The sequence below is a fragment of the Saimiri boliviensis genome, chromosome 3, assembly GCF_048565385.1.
Source record: "Saimiri boliviensis isolate mSaiBol1 chromosome 3, mSaiBol1.pri, whole genome shotgun sequence".
Classification (NCBI taxonomy): Eukaryota; Metazoa; Chordata; class Mammalia; order Primates; family Cebidae; genus Saimiri; species Saimiri boliviensis.
Genome location: NC_133451.1, coordinates 24,158,995 through 24,177,949, shown reverse-complemented (window position 1 = coordinate 24,177,949; position 18,955 = coordinate 24,158,995). Strand labels below are relative to the sequence as shown.

The 18,955-nt window shown below is 35.7% G+C and overlaps 1 protein-coding gene across 1 annotated transcript in view; it reads left to right on the top strand.

Annotated features, from left to right (window-relative positions):
- Nucleotides 1–2,110: 2,110 nt before the first annotated feature.
- Nucleotides 2,111–18,955, top strand: part of SEPSECS (Sep (O-phosphoserine) tRNA:Sec (selenocysteine) tRNA synthase) — a 38,061-nt gene continuing 21,216 nt past the window's right edge. Inside the window, exons 1-8 of the mRNA XM_003927484.4 lie at nucleotides 2,111–2,331; nucleotides 3,481–3,635; nucleotides 5,283–5,401; nucleotides 5,715–5,873; nucleotides 6,760–6,913; nucleotides 9,835–9,937; nucleotides 16,552–16,681; nucleotides 16,815–16,906. Of these exons, the coding sequence (XP_003927533.3) occupies nucleotides 2,218–2,331; nucleotides 3,481–3,635; nucleotides 5,283–5,401; nucleotides 5,715–5,873; nucleotides 6,760–6,913; nucleotides 9,835–9,937; nucleotides 16,552–16,681; nucleotides 16,815–16,906 (1,026 nt within the window). The 5' untranslated portion in view covers nucleotides 2,111–2,217. The remainder of the gene's footprint in view (nucleotides 2,332–3,480; nucleotides 3,636–5,282; nucleotides 5,402–5,714; nucleotides 5,874–6,759; nucleotides 6,914–9,834; nucleotides 9,938–16,551; nucleotides 16,682–16,814; nucleotides 16,907–18,955) is intronic.

Below are 18,955 nucleotides of genomic sequence, written 5' to 3'. Positions count from 1 at the left end.
AATTTTTGCACATTTTGCATGTGATTAACAAAGCAGCTTTGAAGGCCTTTCCAAAGAAGAAGATGCAAAAATAGTTGCATTTTGAGAATAAGAACTCAACTTTCTGAAAGTCTGAAAGATAATACTCATTTTAGAAAGTAAGCAAAATTCTTGTTGTTTTGTGGTTTACCTTTCTGTTTAGTCTTATGTTGCTAAGTGGTCTATGTCATTCAACAAATATTTATCAAACACCTATTAGGTATTTAGTGCTGGGCTTTGAACACAGGTATCAATATAGCCCTTGTCAACTAGAAGCTCACAGTCTAGTCAAGAGAGAAAATTAACAACTGAAATGCAATTCAACAAATATCATAAGTAGACTGATATATATTAATAGCTGGATGCCCTGGGAACACACAGTAGAAACAGTGATGAGCTGGTACATTGTGAACAACTGACTTCTAGGGGAGTGGATTGGAGGGTAAGGGCTTGATTTGCAGTGTTTTCCATGGTGTAAATGCTCCCACCGTGGCCAAGATGACATCATCAAAAGGGGAGCTGGAAGATGTGCAGTAGTACATTACATTGAATTTCCACCATATAGATAAAATGCATGTAAATAAGCTGAAGAGCATACATAATAGTAAAATGGAGTTAACTAATTAGGAAGTGATGGATTTTGAGTATTTTTACTTTTGCTTTTAATATAATTTAATTTTTGAGTGGCCGTATTTAAAAACTAGCTCACAAAATTACCGAACACTTAAGAATCAGCTCTTGCAAGTGCATGTGAATCAGTGCAAGCAGGCATACCACCAAGTGAGAGCAATATCAGAAATTACTGTAGGCTCACATAAGATGAAGACTGTAAGGCAACTGAAGGCAGGGATCTCCAGCAATAAACCTCTAGGTTGTTGAATTGTTACAGGACTGCCAGGTTTCCATGCCTGCTGTGCAGGAACAGACCAATATACAGACAGTGGGGTTGCAGCAGAGAAAGAGTTTAATAATCACAAGTTACAAGCCAGGAAACAGGAAGAATTCTCAAGCTTCAATCCATTTCATCAAGGGGTTCTAGGCAAAGGTTTTTTAGGGGATTTCTGGAGGGTGAAAGGAAAATTTGGGGTCATCGATTTATAGGGGTAAGGGGGATGAAATCATCAGGATGTGAAACTGCATTTCTCCAAGAATCAGCTTTTTATTGGGCCTTCCAGACAAGCTGGTATCCTTAGTTTTGTTGTTATGCAGAACCTAAAGAAGCCAAGCAAACGGAAAGCTTATCTTCTCACAATGTCTTAAATTTTATCTATAAAACAGAAAAAGAATGAAGAGTCTTGTGACAAGGGCCACATTCTCCTAGGGTAGTAAGTAGCAATCAGCTACAGGCAAGTCGGCCATAGGGCAAGCTGGCTTAATAATAGCAGCTGTAAGCCTACTTGAATTTTCCCCCCTTAATCAATTTTACAAAATGGTCTTGGGAACAGTTTCAGAACGGTCAAAGTAATTTGTTAATTCATTATCAATTTTTTAAGGCTCTACTTTGTTCTGTTTTAGGTGCCTGGGGTGGAGGGTACTGCAGCAAAACCCGAGTCCCTGCCGTTAGGTTAGAGTTTACATTCACGGGTGCGTGTGTGAACAAACGTGTGGCATGTCACGTGGTGAGTGTTAAGTGCTATGGTTAAACATTGAGTAGTGCAAAGGGGAAAAGGAGCGGGCACTGTTATTTCCTATGGGATTGCCAGGCAGTAGTAAGTGTGGAACTGTTTGGCATCTGACAATCAGTTTAAATAAGGCAAAAGCACAGACTGCACAGATCTCAACCATCCAACAGGACTGGAACACAGAACAACCTAGAAGACCCCACGTATCTGGTCCTTACTCGGCTCGTCGAATTTGCACAAGCGCAAAATCCTCTCTTGAAGTTCGTATCAGGAATACCGGGGTTTAACTAGACCAATCAGCTGCAGCGGGGCGGGGCTCATTTCAGTCCATTCTTCGCCAGAAATCAGCGAGAAGCGCGGGCTCCCTTGCGCATGCTCCAGCGTCCTCCTTGCGCTCCATCTAAGACGGTCTGCGCATGTGCAAGAGCGAGAAGTGGTTGGTGGTTTGTTGTGTTTTTTTTTTTTTTTTGTCCCAAGGCGCTGCCGTACCGTCCAGGCGGCGAGTTGCATTCTGGTTCCGTCGTGTCCCTGGTGTGTGGAGCTGGTTCTCCCACTGACCGCAGGCACCACCGCCGTCATGAACCGCGAGAGCTTCGCGGCGGGCGAGCGACTGGTGTCGCCGGCTTACGTGAGGCAGGGCTGTGAGGCCCGCCGCTCGCATGAGCACCTCATACGGCTGCTTCTGGAGAAGGTACCGAGCAGTCGGTCTCCTCCCCAGCCGCCGCGACCCCGGCGCTCAGGCTCCACCCGGCGTCCCTGCTGGTGCTACCGCTTCGGCAGCTCTTTGCTGCTTGAGACTAGTCCCGAGTCTGTCTCCGTTTGGCTCGTCCTCGCCGACCGACTGCGGTCTGTGCCTTCTCAGCCTTGCCAAAGCCGGTGCAAGCCAAAGGCTGTTCTTAGGAGGGGGTGTTGGGGTCGGGGTTTTGAGTCCCGCTGTTTCTAACTTCGGGATGCAGAAGTGAGGGAAAGTTCCAGTTTACTTTTTTTTTCTGCGGAAGGGCAAAGTTCGCGCCTCCATGTTTCACCACCCTCTAGGACTCAGAGCACATAAGGTGCTTGTAGACCTCTGTGTGCTAACCACGAGGTTTCCGCGGAACTTCACGGGTCTCCATCCCTCCTGTCTGCCTTCCTGATTTTTAATTTCACTACAAGTTTTGTTGTGTGTGTCTGTCTGTGTGTTTTTCTTAGACAGAGTCTCTTTGTCCAGCTCTTTCTCCTAGGCTGGAGTGTAATAGCACAATCTCGGCTCACTGCAACCTCCTCCTCGCGGGTTCAAGCGATTCTCGTGCCTCACTCAGCCTCCCGAGTAGCCGGGATTAACAGGCGTGTGCCACCACACCTGGCTAATTTTTGTTTTTAGTAGAGACGGGGTTTTCACCATGTTGGCCAGGCAGGTCTCAGACTCCTGACTTAAAGTGATCTGCCCTCTTCTGCCTCCCAAACTGCTGGGATTACAGACGTGAGATAATATTTAATTGAAGTTTGACAACTGCCCTATTCCATGCCCCTCCACCCCAGTCATAACGCCCTGGTTTGAAGCATCTTCATTGGGGTTGGGGCATGTTGGTTTTCAGTTAGTTTCACTTGTGAAAATTTAAATATCTGAGTAAATGTCATCGTATGCATTTATCATGACTTTTCCAAACCTATTAATAATTGTAATCAAATGTACAAACGTTTTGTTTATTTGCGGTCTCTGTATAGTGCTGAATTTATGCCTGAATTTTAGCAAACAAATAGCATGGCAAAATACACATTAAAAAGTGAAAATGTATTCCTGTTGTGTTCTAGAGAACCGTAGTTTTATTAAATATAATCATACTTTTTTTTTTTGTTTAAGGGCAAATGTCCAGAGAATGGCTGGGATGAAAGTACACTTGAACTCTTTTTACATGAACTTGCAATCATGGACAGCAACAATTTCTTAGGCAATTGTGGTGTGGGAGAAAGGGAAGGGAGAGTTGCATCCGCATTAGTTGCTCGTCGTCATTACAGGTATCTTTTTTTAAATAGTACAGGACGCTATCGTTTATTTATTTGGGGTTCAAAACAATGGCAGCAGTATTCGTCTTACTAGATTATCTAATGTCTGTCTGTAAACCACTTCTCCCCCGCTCAAATGGATGTGTAAACCAGATGCAACAGGGAGATGGAAACAATTTTATCTCAGCAAGTGCTTTTCAAAGACAATAGACTAAAAATATATGGGGGTTACCCTGTCAGGTTGTGGGTGAACAACACAGGCTATACGTTTTGTTAGGAATGGTTACCCTGATAAACATACCTGGTTTTAAGAGTTTAAAATCCTTTAAGGCTGTTTATAGTTTTCTATGTTTCTTTTCTAACATTGGTAGGGTTTTTGGTTTTTTTTGAGAGTGATTTATAGTTAGAACTTTTAAACGTTGTTTTAAACTGTGTTTAAATTGCATCCCATTTTATAAATACTTCTCTGTTGCAGTAGATATAATAGATTATTAAGTGACTTTTCTCTTTTGCGTTATTGAAGAAAACTTTTCATTAATTCTGATAACAATTTAATTGGTAGTTGTTCCAAATATGATCACTTATTTCTCTGTCCACTAACCTTTCTGTGAAGTGTAAACTCTTTTAAATAAAACTCCTGTCTTCCATGCTTTTATATTATAATGAAAATTTCCTGGACCTAGTAGAATTTGTATTGCAGTCAAAAACCACTGCAGTCAAAACTGATGATAATGCCTAATTTGGAAGAAGATTTCAGTTAACGGTTTGCTGATAACATGGTGGATAATATATGTAACAAATGTTTTGTACATGAGATTTCAGTGGTGAGGAAGTACAACACTAGTATTCTTTGATAATCCCCCTGTACAGAATTTCCGATATGTTTTACTGTCAATCAGAAATTACTCAGATTACAAAAGGGGTTTTTTATTTTAAGGAGTATTCAGATATATCTAAACAATGTATAATATCATCTGATTTAAAATGAGTAGATTTGCACTCTGATTTTCTAGGAGCATATAGTTCTTTTAAAATGAAGGCAAAATTGGAACTTAGTCCACTATGTGATTAGGGGAAAAGGAAAGAAAAACGATAATTTAATGTTTCATATATTCCAGTTTTCTATTGCTACAGAACAAACCGCCCTAAAATTAAGTGGCTTAAAACATTTATTTATTATTATCTTTCATAGTTCTTTGGATTAACTGGGCTCAGCAGGGTGAGTATTGCTTTGGGATTCTCATATAGTTGCAGTTAGATACTAGCTGAGAGTTTAGTCATCTGAAGGTTTTCCTAGCATGAACATTTCACACAGTCACTCCTGCTAGATTCTTCCTGGCCAAGCAAGTCACTAAGGTCCGCCCAGATTCAAGTGTAGGGGAAGTAGACACCATCACTTGGTGTGGGAGTAGCATGTGGGCATAGGGAGAAAAAGAATTGATGGTGGCTGCCTTTGGAAACCAGCTATCAGAGCATAATTGATAAAGTTGTTTCAATTTAAGTAGGATAGTTCCACATCGTTAATAGTTGGTAACATATGTCTATAACAGCCAAATATTGCTCCTGTTGTTTTTTGGTTATTTTATTTGCGTACTTGTACATTGTATTACTTAGAATGCCGAATGTATTTGTCCAGTTTTTGGCCCATTTTTTGCCTAGGTTCATTCATGGGATTGGACGATCGGGTGATATTTCTGCTGTGCAACCAAAAGCTGCAGGCTCTAGCCTTTTGAACAAAATTACTAATTCTTTGGTCCTGGACATTATCAAGCTGGCTGGTATGTACTATCTTAATCATAATACTTTTGGCTGACTGGACACACACATACACCATTGACTCATTTCCTTTATTATTGCCCTTTTCCAAAAAAGAGTACTTTTTAAAAATGAAATGTCTTAGAATAAGATAGAAAATCAGAGCCATAAGCCCAGAAGTTGAATTTGGCATTGAATTTCCTGGGAGTGAGTACAGCAACAGAAGCACTAGGGCTACAACTTTTATTATTTTGTAGATGCAGTATATTATTTCTTTAAGAAGGATGCTGGGTATTTAGTGGGATAACAGATTTCTGTTTTGCTTCATATTTGTAGGTGTCCATACAGTAGCCAACTGCTTTGTAGTTCCTATGGCAACTGGAATGAGTCTAACCCTATGTTTCTTAACATTACGGCACAAAAGACCAAAGGCAAAGTATATTATATGGCCACGAATAGACCAGAAGTCCTGCTTTAAATCCATGATCACTGCAGGTAAGAGAAGTGTCATATAAAATCTGTTAAACATCACAATTAGAAAATTCAGACTTCTTATATAAACATAGATAAGTGAAAAATAAACTAAATCTGTACCCTATTGCTTTTTTTAAAGAAAAAAATTGTGGTAAAATATATGTAACAAAATTTAATGTTTGTATTGCTTTATGTAATTTTTAAGTTTATGGATACTTAAATATCTACCATAAAATATTACTCAATTGTTATTTGTTGAGGGACCTTTACTTATAGGCTAGTTAAGTGTACTGTTTTAATTGAAAATGTGAAAACCATTTTTATCTTTAAATTATGAAAACTTTACAGTATACATTTTATTTTAATAGAAGGCTTTTGTAGGCTACGAGATGAATCAGTGATCCTTACACTGCTGAAATTTATAATGTTTTTCTTTAGTGTTAGAACATTAAGTAGATGATTGTGATTTGTTTTAGTGATTGAATTATATTATTATTTATGTCCTGTCTGAAATAAAGTGAACTTTAAAATAAAACAGAAATGTTGCCAGAGAATGAGTGGACTTACTTTTCTGTGGGTTGAAATTGAACTGGATTAAAGTGATCCTTTTTGTTATCAGTGTCTATGTTATTACTTCTATAGATACCTGTTTAACTTTTATTTTCCTTACTTTCCAAAATTCATTCTTGTCATATTGAAGTGTTAAATAGATATATGGTCCTAAAATTGTGTAGTTGTCCTTCACATTATTTTGACCTGCCTTTGACTATTACCAGAACTGAGCCACATATTTATTACCAGAGAACATAAATATTAAGAGTTCTTGTGTAAAATAGCATGCTTCCTAGAGTTGCAGGATCTTCCCTTATTTTAGTTCACACTAACATTTTGTTTTCTGGTTGGTTAGGTTTTGAGCCTGTGGTGATAGAAAATGTTTTGGAAGGTGACGAGCTGCGTACAGACCTGCAAGCAGTAAAGGCTAAAGTCCAGGAACTTGGGCCTGATAACATTCTGTGTATTCATTCTACTACATCCTGTTTTGCTCCGAGGGTGCCTGATAGGTAAATGATCTGTGAATATTGTCTTTTAGCTGTTTATCGGTCTTTTAAATAAAATATGATATACTAATTCTCAAATAGGCTTAAACAACACTTCCGTAGTAAATAGGTGAATGGTCTGTTCTAAGAGAATAGATTGACCTTGTGGAGAAATAGCGTAGTGGCTTGGGAAAATAAACATTCGAAATAGAACAAAGAAAACAACTAGTACAGGGTGGGAGCTCCCTTTATCACCCAAGTAGACGCTGGCCATCTTTGTTTTCTTGCTCTTTATCCTGTTTCTGATTTCTTAGCATCTTTTTTCTTATTATTTAATAGAAGCTTCTTTTCTAAGATAAATATTGGTTTTACTTCTTTTCATTGCTATCAGTGTTAATTTAAAAAAATTTAGGGTTGTTTAATTTCAATTTTCTGTAATTGGAAGATTAACTCAGATGTATGCTTACATGTGCATAGTGGTTGTCATTGTCTACATTTTGAGAATAATACAAACATTAAGAAAAAGCAAAAAAGAAAGAAAGCAAATGTTTACTTTTCTAAAGGATAGTCACAGATTTTTATTCTGAAAATGAAATAGGCTCAGGTTTAGTAATAAGATTTCTGGTTTTGACTACAATTTTTTTGGTTCATTTTAACATTTTGAATGGAAGTGGTAATGATTTGTAAGAACTATATTGACTTTGGACTTTTCTTGTAGCATCAAGTTATACTTTGGTTTTAATTCATGGAATCACATTATTTGGCAGTAATGAATGCCATGTTGGCTTTTATTATCTTATAGGCAGATTGTAAGAGACAATTTTTAAACTAGGCTCTTAAAAATTTACCTTGTTACATTCATGAGCCTGTGAACTCTATTTTAAGATTACTTTGCATATGCTATTGTGGTTTATTCATTACCAATCAGATTTCAAATTTGTATTGAAATATTAAATAAGCATCTTTTTTTTAGTGATGGTTTGATATCTATAAAATTTTTAATGTGATAGAAATCACATTTTGAAAAACAACATATGGATATTTGTATTAATTGGATCATTTATCCTTGTGGATACTTTCCTTTTGTTTCATTTTGACTAACATCTTTTGAATTTTACAGTATGCCTGGCACAGTGTTAAGTGTTCTACCTGTGTTATCTCCTTGAGAAAAAATTTCATAAAGTTTTTTATCAGTCAGAAAAATTCTCATTTGTCATTGTTGTGTAACGAATATTTCTGAATAGGAGTGAATAGGAAAAGGGTGATGCACAGTAATGTTTGAATTTCTGACTTTATTAAGTTTTAAAACTACGTTTTGATTTTTTTTACATCAGGCTTTATTCCTTTATAGTCTTAATTGTTTGGGTGCAGTATACATTTTGTTTTTATTAGTTATTTAATCAGACAAAAAGTATTGTGGAGGAAATTTCACTTAAAGGAAATGTTATAAAAAAGATGGGTATTTCTTCCAACTGATAAACACTTTACATTGGCTTCTAAGTTAGAAAACAGTTTGATTCATTTGAAAAATATTTTTTCTGTTTTTTCTTTCATTTAAATACTTTTTTGAAACATGCCCTAACCATTAACAGATTTAAGTAATTCAGATTATTTAAAACTACTCACAAGTGATTTTTTTTTTTTAAATACAATGTAGTGTTATGGAGCCTTATTTTCAAAGAAGTCCTTTATTAAGGAATACTTTCATTAGAACACGCACCCTTTATTTTATGAAGAAAATACTTCTGTGTATCCCAGAAGGTCTATTCTGTAAAAAAAAAAAAAAAAAAAAAAAAAAAAAATCATCTGATAAGTTGAAAGTAACAAAAATGATTTTTTTATCAATTTGTAGGGTTTGTAAAAATAAATGATAAAATGAGTTTTTAATTCATGAGACTTCAAGGAAGCAAATTGATAACTTGTTTTTGGTCTGAAGCAAACTGGACAAAAGAAGAAAACTTGTGACAGATGAACATAGTAGTAGTATTCCTCCTTATAGTTAACAGTATGTTAATGACATCCAGTGGATAAAGAACATGTGTTATGCGTAAATAGGTAGTTCAAACTATATATATGAAATATATCCTGTTGGAAAGGACTTTACTTGTATAAAAATGCTTTCAAATTCTTTATACTTTAGAGAGAAAACTTTTAATAACTTTTCTAAAACACAGGATTTAGTTTTAGTTTCATAGCAGGAGGACGTTTCTATTAAAGATGAGCTCAGTCACAAGAAGTATTTGGCTTTGTGAAAGAACATCTATTTATTATACTCTTACTGAAATTTATTACCTTACTTTGCATAAAGTTAGACTCTCAAATTAGATTAATATGAGAGGTGTAAAATGAAAAAGTAAGAGTAGATAAGGGTGGATTTAAAACCAGTAGCTATTTAAAAGATTCTTCAGTATCCAAGTTGTTAGAAAATGTTATTTTGGTAATGACACATTTTAATGTTCTGTATTTTTTAATACATTAAAGTCTATTTGAGAATGCATTTTTTATTTTATGAGATGTTTAATGTGAGATTTCTTAAGATTTCCAGATATGCTAATTATTTTGCAGATAACGAGCTTCAGAATGGTAAGCAACCAAAAGTGTTTGGAAAAAAAAGCACATACCACCTTGTGAGGGGTCATTATAAATAATCTTCTGGCTTTCTATTTAGGGAATTTTTAATTTTAAGATGATTTAAAAGTTACCATCTCCGTAAATTTTTGTATTTTTTTCCATTTATTGATAACATTAATTTAAAAGCTTTTCTAGGTTTATTCGAAAGAGCTTGCTATGTATTTCCAAGTTTACTGCAATAGAAATTTCAGTGTTTATCGTTTTTTCCCTTGGTGTACATTGAGGATAACTATTAATTTTTTAAAAAAATTCTGCACTATCATTTATAAAGCACAGTGTTAGTATGTCTTTCTATTGAATATTTATATTTATAGACTAGAAGAACTGGCTGTGATTTGTGCTAATTTTGGCATTCCACATATAGTCAATAATGCTTATGGAGTGCAGTCTTCAAAGTGTATGCACCTCATTCAGCAGGTAAGAATTTAAAATGATATGTATGTCAAGGAAACATTCATTTTAACACATTATAGGATTGTTACTTTTTCTACAAAGCGGTATAGTAAAAACAGTTATTTATCACCATCTGCTTTACGGAGAACCTGCATCTGATAATCTCTCAAAGTCATTATTCTTTGTACTATGGTGGTAATTGGACTGATAGCTTTGGTAGTAGACTAGAATCAACATAGAAATACTTTAGTAGTTTAGCTTTTAACTTTCTGAGAATGTTTCATTCTCATTTTTCTAATATACTGGATTATACCATTTTTTAAAATATATGATTTCTTCTATATTTAAGGAATTATTGTACCTTATTGTCTTAGGCTAGAAATGACTTCCTTTATAAACATTCTAGTATATAGCTATGGAATTGGCAGGTCTTGTATTTTTTTTTTTTTAAGCATCAACTAGATTCTGGTCATTTGTTTTAGGTTCTAATTTTGAAATTATGTCTGTGTTTCCCATGTCACTTATAGTAAGAACTGTGGCCTGCAAGGCTTTGTGTATTAAGGCCTTTGCTGATTTGCTGATTTCATTTTCTACTGCTTTCCGTTTGCCTTCTCTGCCCCAACCACCTTCGCTGCCTTTCTTTTCTTCCATTTTTGTCGTGTGTGTGCATTTCCAGGCTTTTGCTCTTGCTTATCCCACTCACTGGACTGCTCTTCTAGATAGTTGCATAACTTTCTTTAGGTCAGTGAGACTTCCTCAGAAACTCTATCCGTGATTGTTATTATTGACAATCAATAACTGATTACTGAACCAAGTGGATGAATAAATGAAATATTGTGTTTATTTATGCAGGTATGATACAGGCTATATAGTTCATATGCATAATGATAATATATATACTCAGTTTTGACATACATATCAAACCCTATCTAATACCTCCCCCTTTCTCACTAGCATTTTCTACTTTTTTATTTTTATTTTTGAGATGAGGGTCTCACTCTGTTGCCCAGATTGGAGTGTAGTGGTGCATCCACAGTTCACAGCAGCCTCAACCTCCCAGGCTCAAGTGATCTTACTGCTTCAGCCTCCTGGGTAGCTGGGACCACAGGTGTGCACCACCAACCCCAGCGAACTTTTTGTATTTTTTAAAGATGAGGTTTTGTCATGTGGCCCTGGCCAGTCTTGAACTTGTGGGCTCAAGCGAGCCTCCCACCTTGGCCTCCCAAAGTGCTGGGATTATAGATGTGAGCCACTGTGTCTAGCCCTTGCTAGCATTTTCTATCCCTCTCTTTCTTTTTTTTTTTTTTTTTTTTTTTTTTTACCATGTTCATTGATTTTAAGATGTAGTGTTCTACATTTTGATATTTGAAATTGTGATGTCTTATAGTCAGTGGTGTCTTACAATGTTAACAGATAATGTTTTTTCTTGGTGACATATAAAATAATGATGCTTTTTAAAATTGATGGCTTTTTGCTATTTTTCTCCAGAACACTTAACACTTGATGTAATGTTTGTTTATTGTCTAGTTATTGACAGTAATTAGAATTAAGGCTCTGTTGGGGGTAGAAGGTAGAACTTTGTTTTGTTCACTGCTGTGCCCTCAATACTTAAGACAATTTGGTACATAGTGGACAGTCAATAACTGGTTACTAAATAGAGTCAGTGAATAAATGAAGTATTGTGTTTATGCATGTATGATATGGGCTACATAGTTTGTGTGCGTGATGATGTTAATATACATATTCAGTTTCGACATACATGTGATTATATTATGTGGGCATAAGTTATTCACAGATTACCTGTGGCCTGCTCTGAAATGCTCTGAAACACAATAGATAACTATCTAGTTATTTTTTTGTCTTTTATATCATTTTGAGTATACCAGTATCATCTTTTACATAAACGTGGTTTATATGAAATAGTAATCGCTGGTTTGCTTAATTTCTTTACTCAAGTTTGTATCAGTTAGTATGTCATTGGCAGCAAGTAACAAACTCAACTCAAGGTGCATTAAACCAATAAGGAAATGGATTAATTTATGTAGCAAGTCCAGAGGTGGCTTGGGTTGTAGGCATGGCATGCTAGGATTTCTTAAAACGTTTAGAGAAAGACTGTTTACCATTTCCTTGGTATTTCTTTTTTTTATACCTTAACTTTTTAAGGCTTCTTCACTTAATCTATATTAGATTGTATCTAACTTGTATGGTCATAAAGGAAGGGTGTACAATTTTCTACACTGGAAATCTTGAAAAACATTTTATTTCAGTGATTGATTTTTATTCCTCCCCTCCCTTTCCCCCTTGCTCTTCTTCTCTGTAGTTTTTAGCAGCTTCTCTTCTTTTAAAAGTCAGATACCATCAGCATTACTAAAAGTTTAGGAAAATGAGGAAGGAGTAGAAAATAATTCAGAACACTATTACCCTAAGAAATACCCTTAACTATTTATATATTTACTTTTTCTTGTTTTATATGCATATTGTTTTTACATAGTCATATTCATTGTGTACATTTAATTTTTTTGTGTTATATTTCTGTACTCTCCAGATGCCTGTAAAGTCTTCATAATGATCATTTTAATGATACTCACAACATATTTTTAAATACTAGAAAATTTGGTGGTGCACCTGAAGAGATTAAAACTAAAAGGCTGGGTATGGTGGCTCACTCCTTTAATTCCAGTACTTTGGAACGCCGAAGCTTTCAGATCACTTGAGGCCAGGAGTTTGAGACCTCCCTGGGCAATAAAGTGAGACTCCATCTCTACACAGCGAAAATTAGGAAAAAATTATCTGGGTGTGGTGGTGTGTTCTTGTAATCCCAGCTATGTGGGAGGCAGAGGCAGGAAGATTGATTGAGCCTAGGGGTTTGAGGTTATGGTGACTTATGATCACACCACTGTACTCCAGCCTGGGTGACAGTGAGACCATCTCTTAAAAAAAAAAAAAAAGACAAAAAAAAAAAAAAGCTCCAGAATACAGTAAGAAAGCTGCCCTTGGAGCTGTGCGTCTTCAGTACTCTGCTTTGTCATTACCTCTCTGCATTTGTGAGGCGATTTTACTTAACATTTTAACCAAAGCATAAAACTATAAGATGGGTGAATAAACTTTGAAATGCAGACATTGTTGCAGATAATGTATTACCTTCTAAAGTTGACATTCCTTTAAAAATTTTTCTTTGATACATAATATTTGGATATATTTATGGGGTGCATATGATATTTTGATACACGTACAGATTATGTGATGGTTAAGTCAGAGTATTTAGGCTATCCATTACCTGGCATTTATTTTTTCTTTTTGTGTTAGGAACATTTCATATCCTCTCTTCTGGGTATTTTGAAATACACAATATGTTGTTAACTGTAGTAACTGTACTGTGCTATTGAACATGAGAACTTATTAAATTAGACATTCGTTTAAAACAAAAAGAGCAAATACATAAACATTCTATTTTTCCCAAATTGGCCTTCGCCGAAAGAGTTTGTGGCACTATTGATTTAAATCAAATTAATACTTGAGTCTTAGTGAGTGCTGGTTGCTGTTTAATGACATTCCAAAAAATTACAGTTAGCTTTAATTCATCTCAATAGTCCTTATTGTTCATATTTACCATTTATTACACTTTCCATGTGTCAGGCATCTTAACTAGGCTTTTAAAGTTATTAACTGAGACCTAACAATTTTCAGTGTACTGCTTCTTCTCATTCTGCACATGGAGAAATAAACTAAATGGGGTTAAGTGACTTGCCCAGGATCTGTAGCTACAAAATAGCCCATCTAGTTCAGTGTGACTCCAAAGTCCCATTTTTCTGTTGAAAAACAAAGTGCTAATACCATAAGTCTTTTCTTGAGAAAATAATATTACAATAATTAAATATATGAAGAAAAACTATAAAATGTTTTTTATTTTTATTAAGATTATGTTTTTAATTTTTTTATTTTTAAGGAGAGACCCCAGAATACCTTAATACTGAGCATCTAGAGTGTTCTGTATGCACATGTAGCCCCCAGGGAAGTTAGTTTTGAATAACCTATATTTCTGCTTATATTTACCAAAGTGACTTAGAGATTAATGGAGTATGGATATTAAAATAGATTAATGGAGAGGGATATTGAAGAGTCACACAAATATGTGTATGAGACTAGTTATTTGAGTCATAATGGATTGTAAAACTCCAAAAGTGTGGGAAGCAGCAACTTTGCCTATTAAGAATTTGAGGGAAGTAGGTGTTACTACTGTTTATTCACAGACCTACTTGCCACTTCATTCAACAAATGTTTACTGGGTTCCTACTTGTGTACCAGGCACGAGGGTGAGAAATAGAGATGAAATGGTATATTCGACAAAATCTTTAACCGTCATGGAGCATTCTGTTTTTTTGTGGGAAAGCAGGGAGTAAACCTTGAGTATGACAGGTCTTGGATAAACGCTAAGGTGTTTGGGGTGGAGGGATGTCATTAGATGGAGTGATCTAGGAAGCGCTCTTCAAGAATGTGAGTGGAGCTCTGAATGACGTGAAGAAGGAAGTTTTGCCGCTCTCTATATTCCAGACAGAAGCTAACAGCCAAGACTCTGAGGCAGGAGTGTGCTTGGAATGTATGAGAAATAGCAAGGAGGCCAATATGGCTGAACCATAATGAACAAGGTGAACAGTGGTTGTAGAGCTTTAAGGTGTGTAAGGGTTTGGGATTTGATTCTTGGTATGATCGTTGGCCGTGGAAGGATTTCAAGCAGGAAAGAGTGATGTGCTATGTGGGAAACAGACTGTAGGGAGGCAAGCGTAGAAGCTAGTGCAGCAACCCATATGAAATTTCTTGGTGGCTTTGGCCAGGGTAGTAGCTGTGAAGGTGGTAATAAATGGTTTTATTCAGATGTATTTTGAGTGTGGATTTTAGATCATATACTGGTGACTTATGTAGCTGAAAGAGGGGGTCTCTGAACCATTTCTGAGATTGGGTCTGGCCTGTTTGTTTTCTTGCCACAGAATATGCTGCCTTTTGAATACCTTCTGTGTTTTAGTGATGGAAGGATTCTAGTAAAGTCTGGTGCGCTGATTCCTCTAGCACTTCTGCTTCCAATTTAGGTTTCTGTTTCTCTCAGGAAGCCTTGAACAGTACTGTTAATACAAAAGCAACTGTGTTCCACTTTTTTTTTTTTTTTTTTTTTTTTTTGAGACGGAGTTTCGCTCTTGTTACCCAGGCTGGAGTGCAATGGCGCGATCTCGGCTCACCGCAACTTCCGCCTCCTGGGCCCACTTATTTTTATATGCTGCTACTTTGCATGTTTTCCAGTGTTTTTTATTCTCTTAGTCTTATATGTTTCTGTTTTCCTGTGATATGGTGAGATTTTCTCTGATCATGGTTTATTTTAGGGAATTAGAAAGAAGAGGAAGAGGACGGTTAAGATTTGAACAGTTGTATCATGGCCTCCAGAGCAACCACTCCTCTTCCCTGCTTTGGCTGCTTTCACCTGCTGCCTGGATCTGGACTCTTAGATAGGCCAGCTATCTGCTCCTTCTGTTCTCCCTGAGATAGTGAAGTGTGAAAATGAAGGTCAAATATGGTTATAATATTAATAGGAATGCAGCTTGTGAATACAGATTGAAAATCTGTGGCTACAGATAAAGAAAAAGACTATCTTAGTTGTAATTTAGATGGTATCTCTATTTTTAAGAGGAGAAAATTAAAGCACATTAGACAGAAGGTCATAGACTCTGTTGGATGGGGACCAGAACTGAGTTTTACATTTCTAGTAGGCAAGTATTCAATTTTTCACCAGAATATTAGATTTTCACTGGAAGTTCATTTGTAGTGGAATGAAATCATCTAAGTTTATAATATTAGGGAGCTTATATGGAAACATTGCTTCTAGGATTGCCAAGAGTATACAAATGAAATTTCCATTAAATAATGTTAAAAGTTTTGCTTTTCTTTTTTGTTATCTCAGTGTTTAAAATGGTCATATAGGTAGTAGATTGTCCAAGCATTAAAGAGAGGCACATGTATAATTAACTCTTTGGCAACTTGGATGACTACAGTCCATCAGGTTATGGTGGCCACCCTCGAACTTACCGAGGGTGTTTAAAACCACTTAATAGTTATAGGACCCATTGTAGACATTTGTTGTCAAAAAAGGAGTACAGATGGGAGGCAAGGGATGAATTCATTCTCTCTTACTCAATTTTAAGGTGTAAAGCTCCATTTCATTAAAGTTCCCACCTGAGCTGATACTTAAACAGTGCTTGCTTCACAGAGTTGTTATGAAGATTAAATGATTTATGTGTGAAAGCAGGTTGTAAATTAAAGTTCCACATATAAGGAGCACCATCAACAATTTTGATTTAATACTTAAAAACATTTTATTGGCACTATAACAAAGGAAATAAAAATTTTCAATTTTTTTTATTTCTATGCATTGTTTTAATAGTGTTTATTTTTAGTCTAAGGTAGAGTTGACAAACATTGTATATATTTATGGTGTACAATTTGATGTTTCAGTGCATGCGTATATTGTGAAATGGTTAAATCAGGCTAATATATTAATTATCCCAAATACAATTTTTTGTTATGGTGTTTATTTGTTAATAGCAGTTGTCTGTTTTCCTAGCAACTAATATGTAATATTATATTGATTCTAGGGGGCTCGAGTTGGTAGAATAGATGCTTTTGTTCAGAGCTTGGACAAAAATTTTATGGTTCCAGTAGGTGGCGCTATAATTGCTGGCTTTAATGATTCCTTCATTCAGGAAATCAGCAAGATGTATCCAGGTAAATAAATAAGTTGCTTTTCAGAAAAAGTAATAAACAAAAATCCATTTGTACATTGGCTACTGCAATAAATCTTAATTTCCAAAGACACCCCCCTTAATCTCCTTAATGTAACTTAGCCTTCTTATTTCAGGGAGAGCTTCAGCTTCACCTTCTTTAGATGTCCTTATTACTTTATTATCACTTGGATCAAATGGCTATCAGAAACTATTAAAAGAAAGAAAGGTAAGCTTTCCCTTTAGGTGTTGAACAATATTCTCAACTAGAACCATACTCTAAATCATTGGTGTTTCTGTCTATTAGTTGCATGCATTGGGAAGGAGACATCTAGTGTGGTCCGACAGTATTTATTCAGATCTGGAGTCCCCGCGGGTGGTTTCCTATTAGTTTTTGTCAGCCTGTCTATCCAGATATTTTGAGGAATCTTAAATAGGTGATTTTGCTTTTATTTATTTACTTGTTAGAAATTCTTGCATTAGGGACTCTTTTTCAGTAAAATTCAGTTCATTTATCACCTAAAGGTAGAGGCTCTTAAAAGACAAATGGAGAAGTCATCTTTTTAGTTTTTGGGAACCTGAAAACTTGTTTAGGTGTGAGATGTCAGTCACAGGAGGAAGAACCAGGTCAGAAGTTAGCTCTGTCTTTTTACACTAAAATAATAAATTTATCTCTTGTTATTATTGAATGCTGAGCTAATTAGTTATATTGGCTATGAAAAGAAAAGTAACATTTATGCTTGAAAACAGGACTTTATCTCCAGCACAACTAGCTTAATTCAGGACAACTCCAAAAGACAGAGATAGTATAGCTAGGGCAGGTCAGACTGCAGTGTTTTATTCATCTTCTGTGTGGGAGAGAGTGAGTCCTCTGGTGCACTTTTTATATCTGGTAACTTTCTAGTACTTAATAACAATTATAGGCTGTTATATTTATAACAGTACTTTATATATTCTAAAACATTTTCATATGTATTATCTCATAGATCTTCTCATAGCCTTATGATGAATACATAACACAAGTTTAAAAATCTTATGCCGCAGCCCTCTTTCCCTTGCTAATTCATACAATGGGAAAGTAATTGTTTAATTGTGAGGACATTTCTTAAGATTTACTTGATACAGGAAAATATGCTCAATGGCATTAGTCATTAGGGAAATATCAATTTAAAACTGCAATGAAATACCACTACACACCTTTTAGCATGGCTAATGTACCAAAATATGCAGCAAGATAATGACTTTCAAACGCATTATACAAAATGAAAGAAGCCAGACTCAAATGGCTACATATTACATGGTTTCATTTATATGTCATCCCGGAAAAGGTTAAAAATATAAGGAAAGAAGAAAGATTAATGGTTGCTAAAGGCTAGGGGTTGGGGAGGGGACTTTCTGGGGTGATGAAACGTTTTATTTCTTGATAGTGATAGTGGTTTCATGACTGTATGTATTTGTCGAAATTAATAGAAGCGAACACCTAAAACACAGACACCCCGAATTTTACTATATGTAAGTGAATTATACCTCAGTAAGTCTGACAATGAATTTTTATACAATAAAAATAGAACTCTGGTTTTATAAACTCCAAATTGTAATCACTCATGGTCATACATTGTTGTAGCCAAGAGAAGTCCTTGGCAAATCTTTCAAGGGAACAGATCCATATGTCAGATGACAGCTTTCTATAGATGAGGAAAACTTGTCATCTGCTTATATGAGAGTTGAGTTGTTTCAGATGCCAATGGTTCTTAGCTCTTGTGTAACTAGTTGTTTTATCCTGGAAAAGTTTTAAAGATTTTATTTCCCCGTTGTTGAAGGAGACAATTGCTATCTCAGGACACTTTTAGTTTTAAAAGACTCTAGAATATTTCTTAAAAGAGTTACTCTCTGGACTTTGGACATCATAATATGGGAATTGGTCTGTAATTTAGTAATCCAGTATAAGGCATATTGGTAATATAAATCAGACATTTTGTAAATTTGACTTTTTCTTCTTTTTTAAGATGGAGTTTCACCATGATGGCCAGACTGGTCTTGAACTCCTGACCTCAGGTGATCCACCCACCTCGGCCTCCCAGAGTGCTAGGATTACTGGCATGAGCCACTGTGCCGGGCCGACTTTTTCTTTTTAACACAATGATCTCTTCAGTTTCATATTACCTCATACCCATTTCTACCCTCACCAGGCTCTCTTGGCTTCCCTCTTTGCATCTGAATAAACACTTAAAATAGTGTGGTCTAAAGTATGGAAATGCAAAGGTAAAGTTGAATGTGG